Source organism: Antechinus flavipes, chromosome 4, assembly GCF_016432865.1.
Source record: "Antechinus flavipes isolate AdamAnt ecotype Samford, QLD, Australia chromosome 4, AdamAnt_v2, whole genome shotgun sequence".
NCBI lineage: Eukaryota > Metazoa > Chordata > Mammalia > Dasyuromorphia > Dasyuridae > Antechinus > Antechinus flavipes.
In genome coordinates this window covers 261,637,789-261,658,748 of record NC_067401.1, presented here as the reverse complement: position 1 = coordinate 261,658,748, position 20,960 = coordinate 261,637,789, and the positions used below count along the sequence as shown (strand labels likewise).

Below are 20,960 nucleotides of genomic sequence, written 5' to 3'. Positions count from 1 at the left end.
TACTTGCAACTTCTTTTTGCCTGAGAAATTTTTACATAACCCTAGGTTTATTAGGTATATAAAATAGATATGAAAATCAAACCTTTATTGATAATAAATCATAATTTCATGACCCTCACATTATGACAAGACCCCATATAGGGTCATGAACTACAGTTTAAAGAAATTGGGAATTTAGTTTCACATCTTGACTTTATATATGAAGAAATTGAGCTTGAGCAAGGTCTGGTCCCTTAACCAAGATTCCATGGGTCTTAAGTGGTAGAGCTGGGATTTGAGCTTAGGTCCTCTAAATGCAATCTTTTCCCATTATCCACACACTGCCACTTCCTTTCCATTTATTCAGCAGACATTTCTCAAGTGCCCATTCTATGAAAGCCCATATGCTAGATACTGAGAGAATTAAAAACAAAAAGTTGGCCAGCTCCATGTCCTCTGTGAATCTATAGTCTACTAAATGTCATTAGCCTCAGAAACTGGATGAAGAAATTCAGATTCACAGAAGACAAATAGCCAATTGATAAGGTCACAACTAACACCATGGGGGTAAAGTGAAGGGGCAGGACTTCAGTGGCAGGAAAGGAGCATTTGCCCATTGAGATTCTCTGGCATTACAGACAACAAAAATACATATATACACACACACTCACCCATCCCAAATATGACTGCAGCCAGCAGACAGACCCTTTCTGATATATGTGAAATTATGTCCTTTATAATACCATTAATGCAGAATGCAAGAGGGTAAAGAGATAAGAGTAAAGAGCTCAGATAGTTGGGGCAGCCAGATGGCACAGTGGATAGAGCACCAGTCCTGGAGTCAAGAAGACCTAAGTTCAAATCCATCCTTAGACACTTAATATAGCTTTGTGACCATGAGCAAATCACTCAACCCCATTGCCTTAAAGAGAAAAAGAAAGAAGAAATTAGATAGAATTATTAATGTAGTGTTTATTAATTCGTTAATGTGCAGTTGCTCCCTTTTTTAAGCATTCTCATCTTTGGGTCAAGGCTTGAATTGTAACCCCTCTTGATCTTCCTCCCCCATGTGTCTTGTCTGCCCGTGCCCCAGTTGGTATGCTACCCAGAAACCAAGCACATGTGGCACCATCATACTAAAAAGAAACTAGAATTCGAAGCCAAGCATTTAAACTGCCATGGTCTTTCCAGTATGGTATACTGCCAGAGTGAGGATTGCCTAAAAAAAATAAGGAAGATACTCTTTCCCACATTCAAGTTTCGTACTGAGTGCATCATCTGGCTGCCTCCCCTCCCTCGCCAGGCCAATCAAGATCTTCTTGTGGTTCAGGCGTTCCAATTGTGTCTGACTCTTCATGACCCCATTTGGGGTTTTCTTGGCAAAGATACGGGAGTGCTTTGCCATTTCCTTCTCCAACATTTGTTCAAAGAAAAGATGTCATCAAATAACACAGCAAAATAAGTGACCAGAAAGACCTATCTCATTCCACGCAGTCCCTTCTAACACTGCAGTCAGAAAAGGAAATATAGGAAATACCTGTGTCAGGTATATGTGCCTAGCCAGAACGAGTCTGTTCCTGAACCAGCATCTCTGCTGAAGTGCCCTTTTGCCTCCAGCACAGTTACTTGCTTTCCCCAAAGTGCATCCCCCACTGATGTCATATGATCATAGGTGTAGAATTGGAAGACAAAAATAAAAAATCAAGTCTTAGTCTCCTCATTTTATAGGTAAGCAACAGGAAAAGAGGTAAAGTGATTTTGTGCAAGGTTACACAAGTAATATGAGTCTATATCTGAACCCAGATCTAATGATCCTTCTATATCACCTTTCAAATTTCAAAAGAAATTCAATCAGCTTACATTGATCCTCAATACTAAAAGAATAAAAGAGATAGAACTTTTTCCCAAAAGGCAACAAAATATGAAGTAGCAGCTTCCAATCTACATGCCTTTTTTCTTCTTTATAAAACATTTATGAACTTGACCTATGTATATGGGAGGGGGGTATCCTTGATGAAAATATAAAAAAGTAATGCATTCTCTTCAACAATTTTCTATAGCAAACACAACTTCACAGTCATTCAAGTGACAGAGTTATAAAGAATACATACAGCATGTCTATTTTTTATGTCCGTTTTAACAAAACACATAATTGTCAGCCACCAAGTGTTTATTAAACCCCTGTTAGGTTCTAGACAATATGCTAAGCATTGGAGATACAGAAAAAAGGTGAGAGATGGAGGCAGGGGGCAATAGTCTCTTCTATTAAGGAGCTCACAGTTTAATGGAAAATAAAATGTTTTAAAGATTCTCCTCAAATCAGATGTCTCCCTGGATCTGATTGTATAACCAAGCTGCAAGCTACTTTCTCCTGCTGCTGTGTATTAAGCTGTAACTTGAATTTCTAAGAGTTTCTAAATCTTTTAGCTCATGGCCTTAGAGGGCTATTTCTGCTGTTTTTAAATTCCAGAACCCAGACAACTACCTAGAAAAGCCATTGGGCATTTAAATCAAGCCTTTGAACTATTTTTTCCTCTTCTAATTCTCTAAACTCATTTGCATTATGGTGAAATATTTTTTTAATTCCTATGATACCACTTGGATGCTAGTCTGGGTCCCTGAAAATTATTCCAGAAACCATAATGCCCCTGATCACCAACCTAAGCAGGAACAATTGTAGACATTTGCATTCCCCCCTTCTGCCCTATCCAAACAATCCAATCACTATGTCCCCTATATAAAATGTGTGTGTGTGTCTTTAGCTTTGCATTTCAAACTCAAATAAATAATTCATATATATGTTGAAGCCTAGATATATTCAACATATTACATACACAAATTAAAAAAGAAGGAACTGTGTTCCAACAGATTTAAGTGGAGTCTCGGTTCCCATGTATAAGATCCTGTAGTCTAGTAAGTAGTAGAGCTGAAAGGAAGAGGAGGAAACCCAGCATCCAGGAAACTTTGGATTTAGTTAAGCACTGGAAAGTTCAGAAAGTGTTGCAAAACATTCCCAGCAGATATAGAATTTCCCAACAACTACATAGCATTGGACTAGCCATCATCTTATCTTCTTGTTAACCCCAAATCTCCAACTCATCTTATTAGGGAGATTTTTTTTTTCCTTTGGGAATGTATCTCTGAATGTGAAATGAAAATCAATAGGAAAATTTGGTTCACTTTACAGAAATTTCATTTGGCAGCAAATTTGCTATGGAATACATTCCATACATAAATTTCATATCACCTGTAGTGACCTCCCAGTTTGGTAGAAGGAAGCATTGCTTTGAGAAAATGCCAAGGATAGGAATAGGAAAACTGAAAAGTTGGATTTTTTTCTTTTCTTTAATTCTTCTTTGCTTTGGCTCTTTCTATTTTCCCACCATACTCCCTAGAGAGTGTTTCACCTGTATGTTAACATTCTAGTTGCATTGACCTCCTGTTATAGTAACAGATGGTTCAAGTGCTTTTGTTATCCAGTTTGGGATTTAACAAACTGCCAGCCAATAGTTTCCATCTCTTGGGTTTAATCATTTTTAAATGGGTGTGTGTGGGGGGGGGGGGGGAAGCAAAGAGAAGAAAAAAAGAAAAAGGTGATAAAGACAGAGGCTCAAATTGAAATCAAAACTTCTTTACCCCAAACTTCTCCTAAATGAAGTTCAAATCAGATTCCTTCTCTGAATTGTTCAGATGCTGCCTAAATCTAGTGCAGTATTTTAATTTTCTTTTTTAATAATTTTAATTTTAATTGTCTACACGTTTGCCACTTTTAACTTCATGAACCTGTGTTCATAGAAAATATGAAGAGGCAGCCGTAGTCTGCTTTGATTCTGGACTCAAATCACCTCTAACATCCTTGACAAATCTATAATCTATGATCTGAAGCAACTGAGTTGTTATAATCACAAGCCATATAATCCTAGCAAGTCACTTACCTTGCCTAAATCTCATTTTTATCACAGGTAAAATGACCCATTGTCTCATCTTCACAATTTGTTTGTAAGCTTTAAAGCCTTGTGACCATTGAATCATTACTCTTTTTTTTTTAATAATTTTTTATTGACAGGAATCATTACTCTTGTAAAGCAAAATGTGGTGGAAGGAGCTTCATTTTTCAGAAAATATATCTTAATGGTATTTTGGCTGAGCCACATTTCCTCCTTTCCTCCAAACTCCTAAACCCACTTACCTAATAAACTCATTCCGGCTCCTGACAAAGCTACACAGGTGTATAGAGTCGTAACATTCCATTCAAAATGTAACTGAGAAAATTGGGTCTGACCTGACAACAGAGTGAAAAAAGCAGATTGGGAGAACAGTAGGAACAAGCACAACAGCAATACAAATGGAAATCACCCTAGAAGGCTGTCAAACCCAGAACAATTGCGCTGACCAATCTTGTGATCTGGGAAAGAGGTGGTAGACTATGGGTATGGAGTGTTCCATATGATGTTAGACTGACCTGTTTGTTGATCCATTTTACTGACAAGACTGTTTTTTATTTGTTACAATTGAAGGTTTCTGGGGAGGTGGGAGTGTATATCCAGAAATGTGAAAAATAGTTTTTTTTTTTTTAATATAGCTAAACATGAGCAACTACTGGGATGCAGATTTTCTCCTTCTATCAGTCAGAGGGTGTGGACTTAACATGCAGCTAGTTCCATCGTTACCCCAGCTTCCAGACCCAGTTTAATATATCTTCATCCACAGTTTCTATCCGGGGAGAGGGAGTAGGAAGGAGAAGTCTAGTATCCCATTAGCAATAGCTGGCCAAGAAAGTGTCGTACAGAGAATAAAACTCCTGTTACTGCCTCTTGGCTTCTCCACTCAAAACCTAGAGCCCAACATTGTCACTGTGGCTTGTCACGGCCTCACAGCTCTTCCACAGGGTAAAGTCCTCCCAGATTAGAAAACAAACAAATGTAAGAAAAGAAAACCACAACTCTGGGAAGTTGTTGTTGTTTTGTTTTTCTTGGAAAAACATAGCCAAGTGATTACCATAGCAGAGTTTTTAAGACTGTTGTCTTTGAGTTTGGTGTTAATGTTGCAATTAAGCAGGCCAGCATTACAAAACACAGCTTTCCTTCTTGCTGGTTCCTGCTGAACTTGGCCACTGTTGGTTTTTGTAAGCAGATTTGTGGGGATTGACCTTGGTTTATTTCCTAAGAATAATTCCTGTCAGGTTCTAGTAACCTCCTCCTCCTTCCTTCAGGAGAACTATTGTAGGGGGAGGGGGGGATCAAGACCGCAGTAACCATATGCTAACTACAAATCCACTGTGTGTCCTATTAAAATGTAAAACAATCCGTTGAGTCATCCTCTCCTTAGTTTGACTCAGATGCTTTATGGCGCACTTTGCATGTCATTTATTTCTAATGATTTCCCCATGGAGAAAGGTATGTGATGGAATCCGGGCAAAGTGGAGACTGTTCTAAGTAAATCAAGCTTAGGTAGTTTCAGCATTAACCCTTATCTTTCATTTTACCAGTTGTTAAATTCCTTCTCTCAGAGTTCTTGGCCTTCCTTTAAAAGAGGAGTAAATAGGTCATTTAGGTGGTGCAATAGATAAGGGCTCCAGACCTGGAATAAAGAAGACTCATCTTCATGAGTCTTCAGACACTTACAAGTTGTGTAACCCTGAGCAAGCCACTTAATCCTGTTTGCCTTGGTTTCCTCATCCGGAAAATGAACCAGAGAAGGAAATAGCAAACCAACCCCCTTCCCCGATCTTTGCCAAGAAAACTCCAAATGAGGTCATGAAGAGTCGGACACGACTGAATGACTGAAAAACAACCAATAGCCTTACTTCACAAGTGGTGAGAATGGTTTCCACTCCCAGAGACTTTCAATTATTTCTTTAGTCACAAAAAATAAAAAGAGTAGATTGGGGGGATTGCATAGTGGTCCTTACAAACCTTCAGGAATGAAATAAGTGGAGGGAAGAGAATACACCTTCTTCCTCCCTTCAGGTACTTTAAACTAATCAAGTAAGTAGTAGAAAAAAATATTAGAGGAAAATAGAAAACATCATATAAGCTATGAGCAATGAATGCCAAAAGAGACAATGAATGAAAAGAAAGAAATAATAGAAATAATTCCAAACAAACTGAAGGTGAATAGAAAAGCAAAATTATTAAATGAGTTAAATGATCCAGCTCTGTCTGCCCCTGGGGAACTAACAGAGGAGGCTTGATTGTGTGGTTAGCTGAAGGGTTACCAACAAGACACCAAGGGCAAGTGAATACATGTAGAAATTCATCATATGGTCTTGACCCTTTTCAACAATGAGGTGAATCAAGGACATTCCAATAGACTTGTGATGGAAAGTGCCATCCACATCCAGAGAGAAAACTAAGAAGACTGAATATGAATCAAAGCATAGTATTTTTACCTTTTTTGTTATTTGCTTGCTTTTTTTCCTCCTTTCTTGTATTTTTGATATGTTTGTTTATTTTTTTTCACAGCATGATGAATATGGAAATATGTTTAAGAGAATTGCACATGTTTAATCTAGATTGGATTTTTGCCGCCTTGGGGAGGGGGGAGGAGAGGGAGGAAAAATTGGAACACAAAGTTTTTCAAAGATGAATGTACCTTTGCATGTATTTGAAAAAATAAAATACTATTTTTTAAAAAGAATTTTATCATAACAAAATTTTCCATTTCCAAATCTACCTAATCTGTGGCCATGCCACTTATTGTCTGAAGGACTTGACAAGTCCCTTTACTTCCATAGTTTTTTCTCTATGCACAACTAACTGGATTGAGAACTCTAAATCCTATGAACTTACTAAATGGATAGCTCACTGGACCTGGAGTCATAAAGACTTGAATCCAAATCCTCCTTCATTTATTAGCTGCATAATTTTTAGCACATTATTTAATTTTTGCCTCAGTTTTCTCCATTATAAAGTAGGAATATTAACAATACTTACCCCGCAAGAGTTGCTATGAGGATTAAATGAAATGATGTTCATAAAGCACTTGGCACAGTCCTGGAACATAGTAAGCAGTTAATAAGTGTTCATTTCATTACTTCCTTCTAAATCCAAACCGTATCTTGAATTTTGAGAGAATAATGAGCAACTGTGCTTTTCCACATTCATAATTTCTTTCACCCACAAATTTCAAAGAACACGTTCTTTAAGGTAGCTGAGTTATGTACAGTGGAAAGAGTACTGGTATTGTGAAATCAATAAGACTTGAGTTCAAATCCATCTTCAGAATCGGGGCAAGTCACAACTTCTGTCTTCTTGGTTTCTTGCATTGTAAAATGGGGATATTATCAGTACTTAACTCCCAGGATTGTCATGAGGATCAGATGAGATGATATCTAAAGTACTCAGCACAGTACCTGGCACATAACAGGTATCTTATAAATGTTTATTTTTACAGAAATTTTTACTCTTTCCTTTTAAAAAAAATTTTAATTCAATTTTATTTTCAGTTCCAAAATTTTTCCCTTTTCACTTCCTTCCCCATCCAACTACAAAGGCAAGAAATAAGTCTATTATGAATATAAAGTCATAAAAAACAGATTTCCACCATAGCTATGTTTCCCCATTTCACTGCCCCCCAAAAAAGGAAAAGAAAGAAAGAAATTATACTTCAGTATGCAGTATGAGTCCATCACTTCTTTCTCTAGGAATAGATGGCATATTTAATCATAAGTCTTTGGGAATTACAATAGGTTCTTTTGTTGATCAGTTACTTAGTCTTTTGCAGTTTTACCTTTACCATATTGCTGTCATTGTGTATTCTATGTTCTCCGATTCTGCTCACTTCACTTTACATTCATTCATACAAGTCTTTGTTAGTTTTTCCAAAACCATCTCCTTCATCATTTGCTACAGCACAATTGTATTCTACCATTTTTATATACTATAACTTATCTAGCCATTCCCAATTGATGGACCTCCCCTCAATTTTAATTCTTTGCTTTCATAAAAAGAGCTGCTATGAGGCTACAAAATAAAACCACATAAGTCATCAGCATTCTTATATATCACTAACAAAATCCAACAGTTAGAGTTACAAAGAGAAATTCCATTTAAAGTAACTACTGAGAGTATAAAATATTTAGGAATCTATCTGCTAAGGGAAAATCAAAAACTACTTTCCACACAAATTAAGTCTGATCTAACCAACTGGAAAAATATTAAATGCTTTTGGATTGGGCGAGCAAATATAAGAAAGATGACAATACTACCTAAACTAATGTATTTATTTAGCACTACACCAATCAGACTCCCAAAAAACTACTTTAATGACCTAGAAAAAAATAACAACAAAGTTCATATGGAAAAACAAAAGGTCAAGAATTTCAAAGGAATTAATGGGAAAAAAAATCAAATGAAGGTGGCCTAGCTGTACCAGATCTAAAATTATATTATAAAGCAGCAGTTACAAAAACCATCTGGTATTGGCTAAGAAATAGACTAGTTAATCAATGAAATAGATTAGGTTAGAAGGACAAAACAGCCAATAACTTTAATAATCTAGTGTTTGACAAACCCAAAGACCCCAGTTTTGGGATAAAAACTCACTATTTGACAAAAATTGCTGGGAAAATTGGAAATTAGTATGGCAGAAACTAAACATTGACCCACACTTAACACCGTACACCAAGATAAGGTCAAAATGGGTTCATGAGCTAGGCATAAAGAGTGAGATTATAAATAAATTGAAAGAGTATAGGATAGTTTACCTCTCAGACCTGTGGAAGAGGAAGGAATTTATGACCAAAGAAGAACTAGAGATCATTATTGATCACAAAATAGAAAATTTTGATTATATCAAATTGAAAATTTTTGTACAAACAAAACTAATGCAGACAAGATTAGAAGAGAAGCAATAAACTGGGGAAACATTTTTACAGTCAAAGGTTCTGCTAAAGGCCTCATTTCCAAAATATATAGACAATTGAGTCTAATTTATAAAAAATCAAACCATTCTCCAATTGATAAATGGTCAAAGGATATGAGCAGACAATTCTCAGATGAAGAAATTGAAACTTTCTAGCCATATGAAAAGATGCTCCAAGTCATTATTAATCAGAAAACTGCAAATTAAGACAACTCTGAGATACCATTACACACCTGTCAGATTGGCTAGAATGACAGGAAAAGATAATGTGGAATGTTGGAAGTGATGTGGGAAAACAGGGACACTGATGCATTGTTGGTGGAATTGTGAACGATCCAGCCATTCTGGAGAGCAATTTGGAACTATGCTCAAAAAGTTATCAAACTGTGCATACCCTTTGACCCAGCAGTGTTTCTACTGGGCTTATATCCTAAAGCGATACTAAAGAAGGGAAAGGGACCTGTATGTGCATGACTGTTTGTAGCAGGGCTCTTTGCAGTGGCCATAAACTGGAAACTGAGTCGATGCCCATCAATTGGAGAATGGCTGAATAAATTGTGGTTTATGAATATTATGGAATATTATTGTTCTGTAAGAAATGACCAGCAGGATGATTTCAGAAAGGCCTGGAGAGACTTACATGAACTGATGCTAAGTGAAATGAGCAGGACCAGGAGATCATTATATACTTCAGCAACAGTACTATCTGATGATCAATTCTGATGGACTTGGCCCTCTTCAACAATGAGATGAACCAAATCAGTTCCAATAGAGCAGTAATGAACTGAACCAGCTATACCTAGCGGAAGAACTCTGGGAGATGACTATGAACCATTACATAGAATTCCCAATCCCTCTATTTTTGTCCACCTGCATTTTTGATTTCCTTCACTAGCTAATAGTACACTATTTCAAACTCTGATTCTTTTTGTACAGCAAAATAACTGTTAGGACATGTATGCTTATATTGTATTTAATTTATACTTTAACATACTTAACATGTATTGGTCAACCTGCCATGGAGGGGGGGGGGGAGAAGGGAGGAAGAAAGAGAAAATTTGAACAAAAGGTTTGGCAATTGTCAATGCTTTAAAATTACCCATGCATATAACTTGTAAATAAAAAATTTATAATTAAAAAAAAAAGTTAGTTAACTCACAAAGATGTTATCAGGAGCCTAAAAGAAAAAAAAAAAAGAGCTGCTATGAATATTTTCGTATGTGGTGGTACTTTTTTCCTTTAATCTCTTTAGAATATAGACCCAATGGGAATATTGTTGGGTCAAAGGCTATGCACAAAATTTATTGGCTTTGAGGGCATATTACAGGTTCTTTTGAGATCATAGCTTGTTACTGTAATATTGGAACTTTTTGGTTATAGATGGATAGGCTCTTTCTTGACTCTCTGAAATGGAATCTAAGGGTTGAGGAAAAGATAGAAGCCATCCATTATTGATCCTTTTGTTCCCTTAATCATCTGCCTAATGGTTATAAAATTCTCAAATCCCCACCTTGCCTAATTTCAAATAGTAGAGAGAGAGAGAGAGAGAGAGAGAGTGTGTGTGTGAGTGTGTTTATTCTCTTCCAGGAGCCCCCCAAATGTCTACCTTTTGTTTCATCATGATTACTAAGTTGTTTGAATAAAGGTAATAATAATATGTAATACTTTAATTAAATATTGACTGAATATACCCAGAATCTAGTTCTTCTGAATCCTAATCTCTCTTATTAAGAATGTTTTTGGTCTTGGTCAAAACAAATAGTTCATTCTGGTTCTTGATTTGGATTGTGTCCACATGTTTGGTGGGGGGGTGGGGGTGATAGGGAAGAGCAACTGGTTCTGCTCATTCTTTCAGCCAAGCAATTCATTGGAAAGTAAAGGAATTAAATGGCTTGCTTATTATGTTGTTGATTTTGTTTTTGTTTTTTGCATTATATAAATGGCCTCTTCCCACACAAAGCTATTTGATTGAAATTTTCACTTTTCAATCAAGTCATTTCATGTTGCAGAGAAACAAAAACTTTTATCAGTAGAAAAAATGGCCTAAGATTGGACAAAGGTGTTCTTTATAATAACTGGTTTGGAATCTAACAGGAGACAAAAGAAATTTCTAATATCTCAGATGTCTGGATAATCCATATGAACATAGGAAATGGAGTCTCTAAAGTTTTGCATCTCAAATTTCTTTTGAGCTACTTCAGTGAGATTAACAGAACTATTTTGTAGATCTTCAGTTTGGTGGTCAGCCTAATATTTCTTTTCTCCTACACTTTCCTTTGGTGCCTCCCAAGCATTGAGGTGTCAATTTTATTATCAATGTGGACATCCTTGCAAAGTATACTGCCAAAGTAAGGGAACTTATCCCCAGTACTCAAAACTTCTCCAATTGCTACAACCAATGGTTCCACATATGGATGATGTGGTGCTGGCTGATGGAGCACCTGTGTTTTCTTGGTGTTCATTATTAGGCCACAGTTAGCACAAGCAGCAGAGAATCAATCCATATTTTGTGGTATCTTGCTCCAGAGACTGGACTGAGTGCACAATCATCTGCAAAGTCACACACGCAGCAATCCCTCCATTTAGTCCTGGCTTGTAGTCTTTTCAAATTGAAGAATTTGCCGTTAGGGAGGTAGCTGACCTTGATGCCATGTTCACAATTATTGATGAGAGAAGCAAGCACATACTTGCTTCATTCCATTGGTGACTGGGATATTGTGAAAGCATCATCCATTATCCAAAACCCAGGCAAGCATCCATTGTGAAAGTCACATGCAATACTGATGAGCTTTTCTGAGCAACCAAATTTTGACATAATTTTCCATAATCTCTTGCAAATGACAATATCAGAGGCCTTGGTCAGATCTGTAAATGTTGCATACAGACCCCTGTTCTGCTCCTGGCCTTTCTTCCGAAGCTGTCGGGCAGTAAACACCCTGTGGACTGTTCTTCAGTCCTTTCTCCAGCAAGACACATTGGCTCTCTGATAGATGACCATCTTCCAGGCAAAGTATCAGACTTTTAAGTAGCACTCTGGCAAGAATATTGCCATTTGTAACTAAGTGAGAGATTTTGCTGTGATTGTTACAGGACAATATATTTCCTTTGTCTTTATAGAGATGGATAATGGAGAGATTCTTAAACTCCTGGGGGATCACCTCCTCTTGCTACATAATCTGGAAAATTTAATGCAGCTTTTATATAAAGCAGTAGAATTCCCACCTTATAACTCTCAACTGAAATAGAATCAGCACCAGCAGCTTTGCCAAATAGCAGCCCTGAGCAAAGAAAGACTGGCAAATGAAGGGCAGCTTACTGAAGAGCCAACTTCTTCAGTTGGAATTTCAGCTAGGAGGTTGATTGATTGATGATGGTCTATTGAGAACTCTATAGAAGTGTTCAACTCATCTTTCTAGGATCATGTTCTTATTACTAATCAATGTGGCCCCATCAGCATTGAGTAGTAGAAAAAGCACCATTGGTCTTTAACCCCTACATAGCCTTCAGACCATCATAGAGCCATTTTGGGTTGTTGCTATCTGCATTAAACTGAATTTCATGTGCCGTCTTGCTGAGCTAAGACTCCTGCGTCTCTTTAAGCTTTGCTTGTACTTTACTTTTCATGGAATTAAATGCTAACTTCTTAGAAGTGGATAAACTATCCTGCTGGTAAACTCTGTGGAGTTCTTGTTTTTATTTAACAGCTTCTGAATTTCCCCATCATTTTCATCAAACCAATCTTGATGTTTGCAAGTGTTCTGACCCAGATGAGTAAATTCAGTGCGGTACACCAGATTTCTGAAGCAGCCCCTTCCTTTTCTGTTCCACTTTTGCCAACTGTGAGTTGGCTCAACTTTGCCTCTAAGTTATCAACACTGTTCCTTCTCAGAGAAATGTTCTTATCTGTTGACATCAATTCTTCTGGTAGTCATTTTGCCTTGGGGCTGCCACTTTTGTTGAACTGAATATTTACCTTGGAGAGAATGTCTCTGCACCACACATTGCCTTCATCACTCTCATATCCTGTCTCTTCTCCTTACAATCTCATTGTCTATTAAATGCTAATGTTTGCTGCAGGGTAGCAATCACAAAGTTTTATTGCATTTAAATAAATAGAAAACAATGCTGATGATAAGGCCATGACATGCACAAGTCTTCAGTAGTAAATGATCATTGCTGTTGTTATTTCCATTTCTAATCCTCCCAAAGATTCCCTGCCAAGTCTAGTAGTCTGAGCCTATTCTGGCATTAAAGTCACCCAGAATTCTAAGCTTGTCTTTTTTTGGCATTTTGATTGATGAGGTCTCCAGATCTTCATAAAATTTTTCCTTTAACATCATCAGGATTCATCATGGTGGGAACATGGTCAGTGATGATGATGGCATGGTGTTTTCCTGCAGTGGCCATTGCATTGTCATGAGCCTATCATTTACTCCTTTTCAATGGCATATGAGCTTGTTGAATAGATTAGTTTTGATTATAAAACTTACACCGGCTTCACAGCATTCTCCTTCACTGCAACCACTCCAGAAAAACATGTATCTACCTCCAACTTCAGTAAGCTGCCCTTCATTTGCCAGTCTTTCTTCGCTCAGGGCTGCTATTTGGATGCAATAACTACTGAGTTTTCTCAAAACAAAAGCTGTTCGTCTTTCAGGTCTACAGAATTTTGTGTTGTCTATAAGACTGCACACATCACATGTACCAATGTGAATAAAATCATCTGGAGAAGTTTTTGTCCATTTTTTTTTTGTGTTTTGAATATAGGGTGGGATTTCTGCCTGCTGTGACAATCAGACCAGGGTTTGGGTAAGCAGACAGTTTTTAGGGTACCTTTTCTAACCCCTTCTTCACATCAGGAAGTGAGCAGTGTGGTCTTCAAAAGGGTGCTCAGACACCAAGAGAGGTTGCTGAACCCTCCTGCTGTTTTCACTGAGAACCCCATAATCTGAGCTGCCTGACTACAGTTCCCAGTGTATCCCCACCTGCTGCTTTGTCAGGATTTAGGAATAGATAAAAATGGTAAAATGGTATGGTGATGTCTTTTGATCCACGTGTAGAGTGGATTTAAGTGAGACAGAGTTGCACAAAGCCATCAACCTCACTCTTTCTTCCAGAGTCATCACAGTCCAATGGTAGGACAGAGTCAAGATTACTGGTGAGGGTTTGGGATGTAATGGATGGTTTTGGGATTTTTGATGTCCAACCAAACTCTCAAGAACTCCACAGCATCTGCTACAGCTACCATCCTGGATGTTAGAAAAATTATTTTCATCCACTAGGGGAAGCCTTCACATAACTTGAGTAGACACCCTTCTAACTTATCAATGGGTTTGAGACCCCTCAGTTATCCCTGGCTTAGGCCATCTGCCAAAATAGTTTGCTGGGGTGTGGCTACTGTGCCTGTTATAGCTTTTTGGAGCCACTGGTGACAGTTTGCTGAGTCAGTTGGACATCAAAGGTAAAAAGCAGCCCTAACACCAGAGGTACTCGTTTTCCCTGATAAAGATATTTGTATATGTATGCATGTAAGTGTATAAACATATATATGTAAATATATGTATTGTCATAATTTGGATAACTTTTATCTATATTTTAAGAGCAAGGGACATGTCATCTTCTCTCAACTCTGATAGTCCCTAGCCCTTTCTGAATATTTTCTGCTATGCATTATATCCATTGTGTCAGACTGTGTTTATCAGTAAGTTGGAATTTCTTCTTCAGGGGGTAAATACAGGTTGGTCCTGATTAGTGCAAATAATGAATCCCTAAAGTAGTTGCATTAAAGTAGTATTGCAATATTTGCACTTCATATTTCCATTGGGCTAGAATTAACATATTTTACATACTCACAACTTTAAATGGTATTAATAATATGAATGCATATGTCTACTTCAGGAGGATTCATTATTTATATTAATCAGGGCTTATCTATAAAACAAAGAGGAAATCTCTATCAAGGTTCCAGGACCATTCAGAACTATTAAGGATATAATGTTAAAATTGCTTCTAAGCATTATCCTTAAGTTTCCATTTTCATGAGTCTATAAATACACATACAAAAAATGTTTACACTACTTCATGTCAAGTTCTTATTGTAGCTACTCAAAGTCTCAGAACTATCAGCACCACAGTCCTGGTGGTTATAGGTTTTTCCAGATAACCAAAGGTATCTAAAAAAGATTAAAAACTCTTTCTTTAAGGTACTGAAATTGGTGTATGGTATTGTATTGTATTGATGTTGAGTATTAGGTTTATTAAAAACACCTTTTAAATAGTAAGATTAGATCACTTCACTTTTATGAGGAAGGAAGGGAGGGAAGGAGAGAAGGAAGGAAAAAAGGAAGGAAAGAGGGAAGGAGGGAGAGAGAGGGGAGAGAAAAAAGAATAGAAAGGTGAAGGAAGGAAAAAAAAGAAGAATGGAAGGGAAGAAGGGAGGGAGAGAGAAATGAAGGAAGGAAAAAAGGGAGGGAGCAAGGAAGAAAGAAAAGGGAAGAAAAAAGGGAGAGGAAGGATTTGAATTCACTTCTTCCTGACTCTGGGTTTAACACTCTATAGAGTGAAACACCTCATTTATGTTTCAATGTTAATAACTTAATAATAATATTAATAATTTATATTTATATTTTTATACATTTATATTTTGTCTCCATCCAAAAGTTACATAAAAATGAGTATTTTAAGAGATTCTTGTATTCTAAAATTTCTATAAACTTAACACTTTTCTAAAATTCTTATCATCAATGAAAATGCAGTGTTTGAGTCAAAAATGTATTTATTAAAATACACAGTAAAAAGGAAAAATGTGGTTGGAGTTTCAAGTGAATTAGTTTATATTTTGGTTTTGTTTATTACCTATGAAGGTGTAATTATTCATTTCATTTCATCTGGAACATTCTAGACACAACAGTTTGTCTGAAAGAGTTAGCATTCTAAGTTCATTCATGAATCAGAGGGGGTTTTGGATTTTCCACTGAAGTTTTTCTTCAGGTCTTCATTTTCACACTTGTGCCTCTAGAATACCACTAAACATTTTAATATCTGAGTCATTCAGTATTCATCTATAAACAGACCTCTAAGGAGTGAGAAGACAAGGTACATGGGGTTGTATTGTTTTCGCTTGGGTTTTTTGAAGGGATTGAGAGGTCATTTTGCTCATAATAAAATAATAGTATTTTTAAAGTCTCTATCTTCTCTATAGAGCCAGAACTAGATTGGGGCAATTGGGCCTTTTTTCCAAGACATATGACAGTAGAGGTTTCTAATAAGATTTGCCATTCTTGAACAGAATGGAAACCAAATTCTACATTCACTAGATTAGCAAGAACAATTACTTTTGAAAGGAAGCTGGCACCCCTACCTTGAGTTTTCCAGGAGACCTGCTCAGAGGATTTCTTTGAACCTCTCCTTCCCTACAGAAAAACATATCTCTGAAAGTTGATCTGAGGGCACATTTTTGTATAGCTAGCTTCAGGTGAAATATTCTGATTTCAGTTCTGAACTTAATTGAAGAAAACTGGGAGAGAAGGGAATAGAGAAAAAGGTACAAACACACAACTCATTCTTTCTAGGCAAAAGAGGAAGTCACAGTTGAAACCAGAGTAAAAACCTTTGGAAAGCTTCTTTCCAATCCAATTCTCACCGTGTATAAATGTAACACATTTTTGAATAGAGTAAGAATTCACTTTCAGATTCCTCTGAACTCTGTTACTTTTTATATCTTCTATTCCAGTATGAAATGATAGGAGTTACTATTAACACTTATTATGAATTGATACATATGGATGTGTGTGTGTGTGTGTGTGTGTGTGTGTGTGTAGAAAAGGACAGGAAAGCAGAGTTACTATGAAGTTTCAAAAGCAGTAGGATTCACTTTGGTTCCATTGATACAACTGAAATATCAACAAATTGGAAAGGATTCCTACATAACCAGAACTATACAGATAACTTAGATAATTGTAGAAAGACAAGAATTTACAGATTTTTGAAGAGAGATGAAACTAAAGCTGTTATATTCAAATAAAAGATAGCCAGGAAATAAATGGGATAGGGGGCATGGTAAGTCTATAGATATTGTAAAGATTTGCAAGCTGGCACAAGGAGATTAAAAAAGAAATCCTGGAGTGATGGGATAAAATTAAGAAAATCTCCAAACAGGGAAAACTCCAAGAAAAGCTTCCTGATAACTGTTCATTTTAAACCAGAAGATGTCTTCTGAAATAATTGAAAACTCCATGAAAATGCAAGGGATCCCCAAAGTCTTTGGGCAATTTTAGCTTTAAAATAGCATGACAACTTTTGGGGATGTGTTTTATATGTGTGTATGTGTGTGTGTGTGTGTGTTTTATATGTGTGCATTTGTATATATATACATATGTATATACAAACACATGCATACACATAAATGTACCCACACATATCCAAAGATACATTCTTCTGCCTACAAGAAGTGCCTTAAGTGACCTGTAAACCCATTCCATATCTCAGAACATTTCTCATCACAGTAATAGATATTGAAGTCTATTGCTCAATAGATGGTGAAAGGAAAGGTCTAGGATAGTCATTCATTCAGTATATATTTATTGAACACATATTATATTACATACTCACTAAAAACCTGTGGATTGATTGATTGAGAGAACTGAGTTTGATGGGAGAAAGAGTAGTAATTTTAAAGCTAAGAGTAAAGTGGACAATTGAGAGACCCCTGGAGATAATCTTATACACGTGAGTGCTTGTAAGAGAAAAATAAAGAGGAAGTGAAAATGGAGCAAATATTATCTTCTGACTAAGTAATGAACAGTTTTGCACTAGTTTCCTCAGCATAAAGAGATGCCATGTAAGCTAAATCTCATACCCTGGCTTCTAGCCACTGCACCTAAATTATACCAACCAGGACACTCTTTCGAGTGTAGAGCAGATGCATGTTGGAAAGGAAAAGGCACAAATGCCTTGCTGCTTTCTCCAGAACTGCTAGGAGTATTGTTCTTTTGGATAAATAGAATTTGGAGGAATAATGGGGTTTTGAAGGGGGATAGATAGGGGGAAGTTATTAAGACTGTGACCTCATTAGTCTGGGGAATACCTAATGAGCAGATACCTTCCACCTGTGCAGGTCAGTGTCTATTCCGCTTTATAGTTTCAGAGAATTTGACTGGGGTACTGAGAAATTAAATGATTAGCCCAGGGTCTCAGCATCAGTGTACATCTAAGAGAGACTTGGTCCCACTGATTCCAAGACTGGCATTCTGTCTACTGTACCATGATACTTCTCAAATAAGCTAATGGGTATAAAAGCTATATAAAGCAGAGCCAAACCCACATGAGTGGAATAGTAATGGAATTAGGAACATTGTGGTAAGGTTTGTGAAATGTTTGGATTTCCATAGATTAAAAACATTGGACCTAAATAAAAATGTTATTATTACAGCCATACCTTACTCTAGCAATGGATCTTTTTTCTGAAAAAGTCTATATAATTTGCATCACACTTTGTTTTACTAAGGAAATTTATCATTTAAAGAAATACTGTAACAAATCTTTTTGTAAGGCAAAAATTCTTCTGTAAGATGCAGCATCCCTACCTACTTAGTCTTATCATTTTTTTAACCATCCTGATTTTATCTGGGTATTCTTAGAATGAGTATGCATCCATTCTTCTAGTAAGATGACAGGAACTGTTAGTAAATCAATGAAGTATAAGTAACTGTCTGTGAATGAGCAAAAATAAAGGTATCCAGTTCTACTCCTGTAGATAGTTCATGAGCTTCTATAGCCCCAAAATAAATCATTCTCTGGATGACCAACTTTCTTGTTAGAAGCCTCTCCAAATATACCTAAGGGTGGGAGTGTCTCAATTGACAATCTGTTGCCAAGGCCACTATTGGCAACTGCATAGGATCTGCTAGACGCTTAGAGAAGCATCAGAGGATAACTTTAATAAAAGATACAATTGAATCATGTGATGAAATGGCAAAAAGGTAGTCATCAGTCTCTGATTGTCAGTAGTCATCAGTCTCTGATTGTCAGAGGTCATTTAGACAGTTTGTTAATCTTTTTTGTCATGAATTCCTTTGACAATCTAGTGAAGTCTATGGGTCCTTTCTCAGTATGATGCCTTCAAATGCATAAAACAAAATACATAAAATTGCCCAAAAAATGATGTTCAGTTATATATCAAAATATTTTAAATATTTTATTACTGTTATGAAAATATTGTAAATATTTAAATATTGGTTCCCAAGTTAAGAAGTCCTGATTTATCAGGATCCCTTTTTAGTTGGTGCTAATATTAGCCATCATTACTAGATAACTATACAAATTATATCCCTCTTGTCTAAGCCAAATTCTGAAATCATACTGGTGATACACATTTCAACAATTCATTCATTCGTTTAAATGCCCATGAGAATTCATCCACACAACAGACATTTATTCATTCAGCAATACATGTACTTTATTTTGATGCTGTTCAGTTCAATTCAACCAACTCTTATTTAGCTGCCTCATTGTACCACGCACTGGAGATAGAGGGACAAAAACAAGGTAGTCTCTGCCCTTAAGGAGCTTATATTCCACATTTTTTTTTTAGCAAAAATCTTAATTACAAATTGATTTCTTTGTTTTAGACTATTCATATGTATGGTGTGACTTTTTTAATCTAAAAAACATCAGCCATCAAAACATTGGAGAATGGATTTTTTTTTTAATCCTGTATCTTTTGTTGGAAAAAAAAAATGTCCTAGTTATATTGGCTACTGTGAGTAAACAAGGAACCTAATAAAGGAGAAGAATAAAGGTCTGTGATAGAAAATGTCTTTCCAGATAGTTTTCCTGAGCTTATTGTTGTAGCAGAAAATTAATGTGCTGATCTGCAGTTTTACCACTTGCTGCCTAGTTCATGCAGGACACAGAAACCATGATGTCATCTTTGCCGCTCTCATTTTCTCTCCCACTGTTGTATGTATGTGTGTGTACGTGTGTCCTTCTCAAACTCTGATAACTGGAATAACTCTTATTTCTCTTTTAGGGTGTGAACGGAATGTCTGTGGATGAGAAGACTGAATCCCCCATGTATGTGTATGAGTCAACAGTCCATTGTACCAATATCCTCCTGTGCCTCAATGACCAGCGGAAGAAGGATATTCTTTGTGATGTGACTTTGATTGTGGAAAGGAAAGAGTTTCGAGCCCACCGAGCTGTGTTGGCAGCATGCAGCGAATACTTCTGGCAAGCTCTGGTAGGGCAGACGAAACATGACTTGGTTGTCAGCCTGCCTGAGGAGGTACAGTATATTTCTGTGTTACAGTTAAAGATAGTGACTGGTCACTTAATATTGATTTGTGTCCACGCTCATTTGCTCGAAGTGATGCACTGTGTCCCTCTCACAGCCTTAATGATCTGAAACCCCATGCTCAGTAGGAGCGGGACCTGGAAGTCTCTGGAGTCTGGTTATGAGCAAATCATCTTATCTGAAAGGAGCCCAGCCTTCTGTGTGGCCCACAGCCCTAACCGTGTTCACTTATCCTTCTGGTTATGAGTGTGCCCGTCCAAGGATGGTACAGCTCTTGGAGGGTTTGAATCAATGACTGCCGCTATGATTTTTCAGTTTCATTGGGCTTCAGGATTGTTGGATTTCCCTTGAGAATGAAGGAGCAAAAGTGTTCACAGGACCTTCCTTGGTGGGGCTGGTGGGAAGAGAGTAATGAAAACAACCAAGCTTTCTGACAGTTGCTATAGCAAAAGCTCTCAGATGAGTAAACTTGCCTTGTTTGCCATTATTGAAAATACCTTACAAGAACTTCTTTCATTCCTTTCTGTGGCTGTACCTGATAGATCTGTGTTAGTGGATCACTAGATGGCTTTGTGGTTTAGGAGCAGAGATTTAATTCAGTGGTTCTGATTGAACTTTAGAACCTGCTAAGATAAGCTGCCCCATGGAAGACCATCAATCCTTTAAACTATGTTTCTCTTAATTTCCTAGCTTGTGTACAGCTACTTGAATCTTTCCCTACCCATTTCTCTCCTAGATTTCTTTTCCCTAATGAGGATCACTTTTAAGACTTCTGTTCAGTCAAAGCATTGCATCTTAAAGCTTCCTATTGGCTTTCTTACAC

The 20,960-nt window shown here is 36.9% G+C and overlaps 1 protein-coding gene across 2 annotated transcripts in view; it reads left to right on the top strand.

The window, feature by feature from the left end:
• Nucleotides 1-20,960, top strand: part of BACH2 (BTB domain and CNC homolog 2) — a 420,011-nt gene that overhangs the window by 301,871 nt on the left and 97,180 nt on the right. For both annotated transcript variants that reach the window (XM_051997402.1, XM_051997403.1), the window contains exon 4: nt 19,874-20,128. In XM_051997402.1, coding sequence (XP_051853362.1) covers nt 19,886-20,128 — 243 coding nt within the window. In that variant the 5' untranslated portion in view covers nt 19,874-19,885. The remainder of the gene's footprint in view (nt 1-19,873; nt 20,129-20,960) is intronic.